The sequence below is a fragment of the Anolis sagrei genome, chromosome 1, assembly GCF_037176765.1.
Source record: "Anolis sagrei isolate rAnoSag1 chromosome 1, rAnoSag1.mat, whole genome shotgun sequence".
Taxonomy (NCBI): domain Eukaryota; kingdom Metazoa; phylum Chordata; class Lepidosauria; order Squamata; family Dactyloidae; genus Anolis; species Anolis sagrei.
This window is the reverse complement of record NC_090021.1, coordinates 298,710,344-298,722,331: the sequence shown is the minus strand read 5'-3', so window position 1 is coordinate 298,722,331 and position 11,988 is coordinate 298,710,344. Positions and strand designations below refer to the sequence as shown.

Below are 11,988 nucleotides of genomic sequence, written 5' to 3'. Positions count from 1 at the left end.
CCTCGCCCCGGCTTCCCTCAGACTCCCTCGCGCATGCGCACGCCGGCGGTCCTCGCCTCGGCTTCCCTCAGACGCACTCTCTCGCGCAGGCGCATATCACGCCGACTCCGGAGCAAGGCGGGTGCTCTTTCCCAGCATGCCTTGCTAGCCTCCTCTCCTCCTCCCCCCTCCCCACCGTGTGGGTGGGTGAGTGAGTGAGCGAGCTGAGAATGATGGAGCGGAGGCTGTAATGGCGGCCGGCGGCGGCAGAAGCAGCGGCTCGCCTTGGGCGCTGCTCTGACGCGCGGCTCTCACCCAAACCCAGTCCCCGGCTCTTTCCTGGCAGACTGCGCCTCTGAAGGAACAAGCGAGGCGGAAGGGAAAGGGGGGAAAGGAGCGGGAGGGAGGACAATGGACGAGCACCCCGGCGCCGGCGGAGGGACCATGCCCAGGGCCCCTCAGCAACAGCAGCAGCAGCCTTTGCCTCCCGCGGCGGGAAATGCCAACTCTCCGCTGCTCGGCCCTGGCTGCGCGGGGCCTGGAGGGGGCTTGCCGCCTCAGCAGCAACAGCAGCAGCCACCTCAAGGCCCGGCGCCGCCTCAGGAAGCGGTGGGCCCCGGCGGAGGAGGGGGAGGAGGGTCGGAGCTGTCCCGGCCTCAACACTACACCATCCCGGGGATCCTGCACTACATCCAGCACGAGTGGGCCCGCTTCGAGATGGAGCGCGCTCACTGGGAAGTGGAGAGGGCCGAGCTCCAGGTAAGGAAGGAAGGAAGGAAAGGGGAAGGGGGCATGCTCTCGGGGCGTGACGTGGGGGCACTACAGCTAACGTGTGTGTGTATGTTGCGGCGGGGCGTGGCGGGGCGTCGTCGCCGTCACTCGGCACAGTCCCCCCTGCCTGCCTTCCTTTCCCGGGGCAGCCATTTTGGTTGCTTCGCATGGCGCCCGCCGGGGCCCGGGCCTGTCAAAGGAGCCCCCGTCCAAGAAGTGAAGGCCTCTCGTTCCCGCTTCTCCTCTCGGTTCTTCCTCGGCCTCCAAACCTGAGGCACACCACATCCTCCCCCCCCCCCCTCCCCGGAGCCGCTCTTTCTGACCATTTGTTGTCCGGAAATGGACGAACCTTTCCGAGGCCTTTCGCGGCCTAGCGGCTCCATCGAATGCCGCTCCAAACCTGTCATCCCGACAGGAGGAATTTAATGTATGGTGAAGGCTTTCATGGCCGGAATCACTGGGTCGTTGTAGGTTTTTTCGGGCTATATGGCCATCTTCTAGAGCAGTGATTCTCATTCTGGGGTCCCCAGATGTTTTTGGCCTTTAAAAGGCATTTATCAGGCATGGGCAAACTTTGGTCCTCCATTTGTTTTGGACTTTAACTCCCACAATTCCTAACAGCCAATGTGGTGGAGGCTCCTTCTTTGGAAGCTTTTAAACAGAGGCTGGATGGCCATCTGTCAGGGGTGATTTGAATGCAATATTCCTGCTTCTTGGCAGGGGGTTGGACTGGATGGCCCATGAGGTCTCTTCCAACTCTTTGATTCTATGATTCAACTCCCAGAAATCCTAACAGCCAGTCAACTGGCTGGGATTTCTGGGAGTTGTAGGCCAAAAACATCTGGGGACCCCAGGTTGAGAACCACAGTTCTAGAGGCATTCTCTCCTGACGTTTTGCCTGAATCTATGGCAAGCATCTTCACTACCTCTGAGGATGCTTGCCATAGATGCAGGCGAAACGTCAGGAGAGAATACCTCTAGAACATGGCCATATAGCCCGAAAAAACCAACAACAACCCAAGAGGAATTTGTTCATAAATGACAGCGCAGATGGGTGCCAAAGTGCATTGATTCCACAGCACTGATTCCAAAAATCAGCAGGAAGGAAATACGTGCTCTAACCGCATTCTCAAACGGTGACACTGACTGACTAACCCCATTGTACACTGCTCAGAATCCAGTTTGAAACTGCATTATATGGTCAGTGTAAGCTCATTCAATGTAGCCTACGCTGACCTTATGATGCCATTTGAAACTGCATTATATGGTCAGTGTAGACTCATACACTGACCATACCATGCAGGTATGGGCAAACATCTCCCACAGTTGGCTGTTAGGAATTGTGGTAGTTAAAGTCCAAAACAAATGGAGGACCAAAGTTTGCCCATGCCTGATAAATGCCTTTTGAAACTGCATTCTATGGTCAGTTTAACTTCATTCAATGCAGCCTACACTTACCATGTAATACCATTTGAAACTTCATTGTATGGTCAGTGTAACTTCATTTAATGTGATCTACACTGACCATATAATGCCATTTGAAACTGCATTATATGGTCAGTGTAAGTTCATTCAATGCAGCCTACACTAACCATATAATACCACTTGAAACTTCATTGTATGGTCAGTGTAACTTCATTTAATGCAGCCTACACTGACCATATATTGCCATTTGAAGCTGCATGATATGGTCAATGTAGGCTCATGCCATGCAGCCTAAACCGACCACTTAATGCAGGCATGGACAAACGTTGACCCTCCAAGTGTTTTGGATTTCAACTCCAACAATTGCTATCAGCCAGTAGGCTGTTAAGATTTGTGGAAGTTAAAGTCCAAACACCTGGAGGACCGAAGTTTGCCCATGACTGATATAATGCCACTTGAAACTGCATTATATGGTCAGTATAAGTTCATTCATTGCAGCCTACACTGACCATATAATGCCATTTGAAACTGCATTATATAGTCAGTGTAGGCTCATATAATGCAGCCTACACTGACCATATAATGCAGTTTCATACTGCATAATGCAGTTTTACACTGATTGTATAATATTGTTTGAAATGACATGCTATGGTCAGTGTAGTCTGCATTGTATGAGCCTACACTGACCATATAATGCAGCTTCAAACGGCATTCTCTGCAGCGCAGATGGGGCCAGTGTCACCGTTGGAGAGAGTGCATCCATCATCACTCAGAGCACATATTTCCTTCCTCCTTGCTATTATTTCTGAATAATGGCAAATGGTAGATTTGTGTGAAGTCCAAAGGAGTGGATCAATTACAAATTAAATGGGATACGATTATTTCTGAAAGTGCATCTACACTGTGGGATCAATGCAGTTTGATACCCATTTCAGCTGCCAGGGTTCAATGGCATGGGATCATGGGAGTTATGATTTTAAAAGGCCTATAGCCTTCTCTGTCAAAGAGTGCTATCTCATCAAACTACATGTCCCCGATTCCATAGTGGTGCCCAACTGCATTAATTCTACAGGGTAGATGGACCCTAAGAGATCTATCTACACTGCTGAATTATAGTCTTGTAAAGTGCCATAGTGCCTTTCCAAGGATTCTTGGGAGTTGTAGTTTTCCAGTGACATCAGAGTGCACTGACTGAGAAAGATATAGATCTCATAAAACTGCAAATCCCAGAATTCTATAGCATTGAGTGACAGCAGATAATGTGATGTCAAACTGCTATAATTCTGCAGTGTATTGACAACCTCAGAGAAAGTCCTATCCCCCCCCCCCATGCAAGAAAATGGACATGGCTACAGAATAGAAGAAAACAAGTTGAGTGGCCCATATCCAGAATCCAAAATATTCCCAAAGTGTCCGCATCAGTGACTGAGATAGTGGTATTTATTTTCTTATGATTCAGTGTACACAAACTTTTGTTTCATGCACAAAAATATTATAATATTATATAAAACTTGCTTCAGGCTGTGCTTTATAAGATTTCATGTTGAGGTTTGGGTTCCATGTCTGAGATATTTCATTATGTACGTGTTTGCTAACATAGGTATCCTAAAATCCAAAACGCTTATGGTCCCAAGCATAAAAGTTAATCAATATGTGCTGACTGGGTCAGATAGTTGGTCCTTCTCCCCAACTAAACTCCTGCTTAAAGGGGCTCTTCATGCTTTCAGACAGTATTCTCTCTTAGGTATACCTAAAGTTCCCATGCATTATTTGTGGTTCTCTTCAAGTATTCATCAAGCCAAACCCTGTTTAGCTTCCAATATCAGTGAAAATTGCAAGTCCTCAGGAAGATGTATATTTCTTATGTGATCAGCAGAGATATCCGTGAAGGGTGGGTTGATAAATGGGATGAAATGTGGATTCCTTTAATCCCAGACTGAGAGTTTTCTGCTGTTCACAAACTAGGTGGTAAATCTGGATTTGTCACTTTTCTTTTTTAAAGGTCTTGCGTCATTTCGACAGTTGTCATTAATTAAGCATGTTGTCTAATATGCAAATGATAATTAAAATGGATGCATAGATGTAAATATGCATGCATTTTTATCACTAAATCTGGAAGTAGTAGACTTTAAGTATCAAGCTGGGCTGATTTTTGAAAGGTGTTCAGTAATGAAAAACAAATTACATATATCCTGGGTGTATTCCATAATTTGTTTTTGTTTAGTGTTTGGTGTATAGAGTAGGTCTAATAAAATGTGATGTATTTTAAAAGAAAAAATGTGCATTTTGGGAATAATATATTTGGTTTTTAAGATACTTAAGATAGTTAGTACTACCACCGGTAGTGGACATGTACTGATTTGTCCAAGATTGCACAATCTCTCACCCTGAATGTCCGGATTGGTGGGCGGAGGAAGAATAGATAGTAGTTCCTCTTAACAACAGTCCTCTGAAATTTGTGAAACTGAGCAGGAAAAAATGTCCTTTAAAAGAGATAATTAAAAAAATCAAGACAAGACTATCTGATTGATGAAGGGTGATATTGCAGATGTCAAGGGAACATTTTGGAAACTTCTGAATGGTGTTATGGGCATGTGTATCATTTAAAAGAAAGACAATGCTTTTTGCTGACTGCAGGGTTCATTTCCACCAGAGGTGGGAATAAAAGGTCTTCCAGATATTGTTCCCTTGAACTGCATAATTGTTTACTGCTGAGCTAGTGCTTTTGGGAGCTGAGACTACAACATCTGGAGGGTGCATAATTCCCATCCCCAATGTACACCAAGGTGGTAGAGGAGCACATGCCTTTGTGATGCTAGCAGAGTCACATTTGCATTCAGAATGATGTGTTTAAATAATACATTATCTATATTTGTTAAAATCTTGCCATCAATAAAGCCTAAACTTATGAAAAATTCATCTTCACATTCCAATCCAGATTCTGTGGTTTACTGCTTCACATGAATTACACGGGGTCTTGTAGAAAGAGTGCCGATGTAGTTCTTTATAAATACAGTAGAGTCTCACTTATCCAACTTAAATGGGTCAGCAGAACGTTGGATAAGCGAAAGTGTTGAATAATAAGGAAAAACCTATTAAACGTCAAATTACGTTATGATTTTACAAATTAAGCACCAAAACATCATGTTTTCCAACAAATTGACAGAAAAATCAATTCAGTATATGGTAATGTTATGTAGTAAATACTCTATTTACTAATTTAGCACCAAAACATCGCAATGATTGAAACAGCTGTGGCTCTGGGTGGGAGGCAGACTGCATTGGATAATACAGAACGTTGGATGAGCGAAGGTTGGATAAGCAAGACTCTACTGTATTGCCATATAAATAGATTACTGTGTATAATGTAGAATTACATGAAACAAATGACTTTTTAAATGTGGAATGCTATATGACAGATGTGCCATCACATCTGAAACTTTATCACCACCTATCAGCTAGAATGTAGGTATGTGTGTATGCCTGCCTCCTTGGTTTTTTTTTAAAGGTTCATTCTTCTGGCTATATTGGTAAAAGAATTAACTTAAAGCCAATAATCAGTTCCAGCAGAGATCCTCAGATTTTTTGGATCTGATGGATCCAAAGGAACTTGTAGAACATCCTCCGTGAGGACTTGATAGTTATTACTGGTAGAAATACTGTCACCTATGATATCATGCCAATGCAGCTATCTCTGGGCACATTGTGAGGAACACAGCCCCCTAATGCCAGCAAAGGAGAATCTTTCTGACATACTAACCTCTCCAACAAGTAATGTGAAGGGATTCGCCTCCTATAAACGCCTTTCCCTTTGACAAGGGTTTGATTGGGCACAGGTTACTCCAGGCTTTATTCCAAATACTTTGAAGCTATAGGTCATAGCTTCCTTATTTAGTTAATCTTGCCTGCCTAAATTATTTCTGACATACTTGTATCCTTTTCAAATATAAGATTATATTCCTATTATTATTGTTTTATTTTTTAAAATTGGTAATCGTAATTCATTTGTTTAGGAAATAAATTGAACTTTTCTTTGACATGACCGAATACAATTTCCAGTATTTTAGCAAACTTTAGAATTTTTCCTATTGTCAGAAAAAGACCAAGAAAGATCCCATTTTACCCAACATGCAGAAAGAAACCAGTGGAAGCTGAAAACTGATTTTGGTGATGTTTTTCACTCCAAAGCTTGCTGGTATTCTGTTTGTAGTTACAGAGAATAACTCATTTTCTTGTTGATAGTTACATATTTTGCTATTCATAGAAACACAAACTCTTGAAGAGTATTTCACACCTTTAAGGTGCAAGTTGCCTGGTTGAAGGAAGCATAAATTTGAATAAATACAGGATTTCAGAAAACTTCAATATAGAATTGAAATTGTCATGATAATTTTTGGACTCCCTGCTATACTACTATATGAGGAATGCTTCCAGGACTATGAATTCATTTAGATTCTATGATGATCAAGAATCTCTTAGAGGACATACACATTCAAAATGTATAAAGCTCCTCTAACTGAATCAATAGCATAGCAAAAGATTCCTGAATATGATAATAGCATAATAGCATTGATATAATATTCATTTATGATGGTATGCCACAAAATTAAGCCTATACTATTCCTGCACTTAAACTGACATATATAGGGTACTGGACTTTTAATTTCTTGAAATTGTGAATTAACTTAAAATGAGCCTTGGCTGCTTATGGTTTCTAAAATATCAAGTATAATTCAAACTCTGGTCTTGCTATAAAAGGATTATGGTGGAATAACATCACTAAACATGTTGCTGTTATCGTGATTGAGAACCTGACAGAACTTGTCAGGGTTTCCTGTCAGCATGGAGAGTTGTTAGTTTTACATCATTTCAATATCTTTCTTCACTGCTATGCAGAAGGTCTGGATGATCCTGTCAACCTCACACTCCACCTTTCAGAGGAACTTAATACAAGCCTCTCCAACCCAGCTGGGAGGAAAATGTAGGCTTGTCTATTGAATTGGACAGGATTGGGCGATTTCTTGAATGAACTGAATTCTTAGATTGGTAATGAACAGATTTTGTTTAGTGAGTTGATTAATTCACACATGAATGTATATACACATGCATGTGGGGTTGAATGCTGTTCTATGTGACTGATAACCATTTGAAAAAAATTAGTAGAAGAAGGTTTTTCCACATTGTGGGAAGTCAAAATAAAATAGTTTTTATATGGATACATTTTTAAATGTTTATAGCAGAGAGAGAAAAAGAGCAAGAAGCAACCTTCCAAACCCTGAAAAAAAGATTAACTACAGAGAGGTAACACTGAGAAAGATAGTACAAACAAGGTATGAGAATCGGATAAAGCAAGATGTTGTGAAAAGATTTATGGAAAGTGTGAGGAAGAAATAGATGTTCTGAAGTATAAATTGTGACCCTCAACAGTCATATATAAAATAATTTGAACATTATAGGCTTGAGAAAAGAATAAAAGGAAATTATTTGATGATTTTGCTAACAATATTATGAATAGGCTGAAGATAAAGACTACGTATGTGCATTGCTCTAAGCCATCACTAATGGTAATCATAATTTGTGCTTTCGCCACCATCACCTCACACACTACAATTCATTTTCTCAATTTCTGATTTATTTGAGGTTCTGTTTTAGCATGGATAGCTGGAAAGCAATCCAGGGTTAAGCTGAAATTATGAGTTCCTACATTGTAACTTAAATGTGCAAAAGTTAGCATGTTAGCACCAAATTGTGATTTCTTCTTTGCAACTAGCTTATAAACCCTTGTTTGTTGAGGGACAAGTTCAGATGGAACAAAAACTAGAATTCGGCATACTACAATAGGATTTACTGTTATTTATGAATCTTTGAAGTAGAGTCTGATTTTCAAAATAATAGTTTTCTAAAAGGAGAAAATGCTGTATAATTAATAAATGAAAAAAGTGGTGTGCTGGAAATTTAAAACTCCATAGAAGATAGATAGGAAATTTGAGATTCTGACAAATCCATCACATCATAATGTATCAAATATATTAGGAGAAACAACTTCAGTGCAGGAAGTGTAAACGATTACTTGAGCTTTGAAGTATAGCAAGTCCTTATAGTTTTAATATAGATTTTTAAAGAAGCTTCTTAAGTTGAAATAATATCTTCAGGGTGGCTATTTTTGTGTAGCAGCCAGAGACCAGAAGCCACATTTCCTCCAAGGCATAATGCTGTTCATAATTTACCATCAGGAGCATTAGATCATTTTATGTCTTCAGCTCAGAAATACTGGTGGCTGTTTCTTATCAAATCATTTTCAATAGCTGCATTGTGTTTTGATCTCAAAGTGGTATAGGATTTTTTTCCTCAGTGTATTACAAGTTGAGTATCCCATATCCTTAATTCAGAAATCCAGAATACTCCAAAATTGTTCACATGGATGGCTGAGATGGTGACACATTGGTTTCAATGCACGCTAACTTTGTCTCACGCATAAAATTATATTTAAAATGTGTACAAAGATTCCACCAGGCAATGTGTATAAGGTGTATGGGAAACCTGCATTAATTTTGTGATTAACCTTGGGTTCCATCTCCAAGGTATCTCATTATGTATACAAAGTATTCCAAAATATGGAACTCTTCTGGTCCCAAGCACTTCGAGTAGGGATACTCAGCCTCTACGTGGTGTTGAAGTTGTGAAGGAGGAAGGATACATTTGTGACAAAAACAATAGATTTGTTGGAAGAATATTTGATGCAGCCAGTTTTTGTCTGCCTTTTAAAAAATATCTTTGACACATTGCTGAAACTGAAGCCATTTCTCTGTGGGTTCTGCAGTGAGATGCTTATTATAATTATATCTAAAAGGAATTTGGAACCAGTATAATGTAGTGGACTGAGCATTGGATTGTGGCTTTGGGAAATCAGGGGTAAATCCCCACAAATTCATGGAAACCCACTGTGTTTCCTTAAGCAATTCGTAGTCTCTCAGAGGAAGGCAAAGGCAACCCCCCCCCCCACACACACAAGTGTTACCAAGAAAACCCATGAAAGGTTTGTCTTAAGACAGAACAAAGTCAGAAACAACTAAAAGGCAAACAGCAATTACATACAAGAAAAATAATATAGATAAGGTTTTATCCAATGCAACAACATTACAAGCCTTGCTGTAGTGGGAAGGAGGAATACTTCTTGTTGTTCCTCCTTCCCACTATAGCCCTCCCAAAGCCTGTCAAGGTATATAATGTTGAGTACAAGACAGTTTAAATCTGAAGTTGTGCTAGATCTGTGGAGTTAATGACTCAGACTTTTGAATTTGTTAGGAAAGGTCTCAACGTTTTTCACTCGATTGATTGATTGATTTTATACCTCACCTCTCCTGGGATGGGACTCAAAACATCATCTTTGAAGGCAAATCTCAAATATGGTTTCAGTTTTAGTTAACAGGCTCCACATAATAACAAATAAGTGCAGTATAAATTATAGGTCTAGAATGCCTGTTGACAAGGATAAAAACCCATTAATTGTTTGACTTTCTTTAGTTAGCTTAATTCACAAAATGATACATCTAATGTTATATCGGGTGTGGGTAGTTTGAGGCCTTCCACATAATGTTGAATTGCAATTCCCATCAAGAGAAGCCAGCATACCTAATGAAGGATAATGGCAGATACAGTCAGAAAACACCTGCAGGGCTACATGTTCAACCTTTGGGTTACATCATAGGTTTGTAATGATTTTTGTCTGACAACCCCCTTTCCCTTATCCCTCATTCATTATATAAATTCAAAATATAGGCATTCCAAAATCAAAAAGAAACTTTTAAAAAACCCCTCTGGTCCCAAGTAATTTGGATAAGGGAGATTCAATCTGTAATAATAAAAAATGGTTTCACACTAAAGCCATTTCTGGGTCTTTTGAGGTGAGACACTGCTTGATTTTATATCTGATCTTATGTTATGATTTGTCTGTTCATGCATAACATGGTACTTTTATATAATTTATTTGTTTCACTAAAAATGGTACTGGCAGATGCCATTCAGATGTACCTATTTCTAGAAGAATACCTTTATTACATGTATGAAAGGTACTGCACTTTTATACAGGAAAGTCTTTTTTCTCATTAAAAAACCTGACATCAATTGTTCTGCTGTAAATCTTCATATAGCATTCTTTATTCCTTCTTTTCCTTTGATCTTTAAAAATAGATGGATATGTACATCTGCTGTCTGACCGAAATGGCAGTACCGTTTCAGATTTACAGTCTTAAGTGATAAAAGTAAAGATGGTGGGGCAAGGAAGAATCTCAGTTACTACTTTTTAGTTAAATAGCAGTTGTACCATCTGAAATAATTCTAGAAAAAAGAGCCCCAGCAGAAATGTAGTTTCAGTAGAACTGATAGAATGGTCTTTCTTGACCATTGAAGAAATTTGGGATACCAATATAATTTTTTTCAAATAATAAAATTCCCTTCTTCCTTTCTTTAGTTTCATTTATTTATTTGAAGCATTTTCTGTTTTCTCAGCTTACTATGCCTCCTGATGTCAGGCACAACAGTTTCGTCATGCTTCATTGACTGACTGTTTGCTTTTTAATTTTTTTAAATACATTTTTTTAAAAGTTCTTGAGTGCAAAAACATATATTGTTACCTCATCCCCATGGCTGTATTTTTCCCAGTGGAAAAAATGGACGCACAATATTAATGGATACACAGGTAGCTGCAGTTAGATACTGTCATACAGTCGGACTTATAATTCTTCATACTCTACTTATTCCAGCCTCCCTCAATCTCTTGCTCTCCCCCCCCCCCTCTTCCTGAAGCCAAACATACCAGAAATAAAAACCTCAATGAGGGCAAGAGCAAAGCGGACAGCAATTTCCCAAAGCGGAGGCGCAGAGGGAGGCATGGGCGCTGTTCCCTTGAAGCTCCAAAGCCCTGTACTCTCACGCTGGTGCTCTCTCGGGCTAGCTCTTAAAATGCTGCTCCTTATGTCAAAGCAAAATTTGGGCCAAGCAACAACTCTTAACAAAAACCACTCGTAAGTTGGGATGCTCTTAAGTAGAGGTTCTACTGTAATGTAATAACTAGAGTATATTGTGATCCATTACTAAATTTCAAGTTTTGATTTTTTTTTAAAAAACTTGTGAACAATTTAGAGACTATTTGGCATATCTTAGATATTTATTTATTTATTATTTGCGGTATACCGCCCTTCTCAATCCCGAAGGGGACTCTGTGCAGTTCACAGTGTTGTCAACAATTCAATGCCATTGATAAAAATCAGTATAAAGCATCAAAATTAACCCTCCCCTGATAAAACATAAAACATTATTAAACACAGCACGTAAAATAACATCACATGTCACACAAAGACATAGCTGTTGTCCATAAACAGTCCTGGGTCGTTCTACTTTCAACTTTCACTATCACTTTAAATGGACCAGCAGAACAGTTCGTCCCAATAAGGAAGTAGGTGGAATCGGATTGGAAAGCTGGCAGATCTAGATAGAAATATTGTACCAATGCTGAATGAAATTCCACTTCTGCCTAGAGGTTTGTGGCTGTTTATATGACATCAGCTAACAACAACAAATGAAGTGCAACAGCCAGAAATGCCTTGTATCAATCTGGTAAATCAGATGTGACTTTATCTGAACACAGCAGATCTTGCCTCAGTTACTCATACACTGGTTATATCCAGATTAAACTACCTCTGTGGCTTTGCATAGTCTGCTGATAACTGTGCAGTCACTGTAGTGTCTACCAATTCATTTTGTAAACATGGTCTGAAATACCATAGGGCGATATCTTATGTGAGGGATCCTTTC

The 11,988-nt window shown here is 40.1% G+C and overlaps 1 protein-coding gene across 5 annotated transcripts in view; it reads left to right on the top strand.

Annotated features, from left to right (window-relative positions):
• The first annotated feature begins 154 nt into the window (after positions 1–154).
• The window catches only part of STRN3 (striatin 3), a 47,157-nt gene continuing 35,323 nt past the window's right edge, over positions 155–11,988 (top strand). For 3 of the 5 annotated variants that reach the window (XM_060759648.2, XM_060759632.2, XM_060759639.2), the window contains exon 1: positions 156–738. In XM_060759648.2, the coding sequence (XP_060615631.2) occupies positions 391–738 (348 nt within the window). In that variant the 5' untranslated portion in view covers positions 156–390. Of the gene's footprint in view, positions 739–11,988 lie in introns of all 5 variants that reach the window. The other 2 variants (XM_060759625.2, XM_060759617.2) reach the window with 1 other exon arrangement.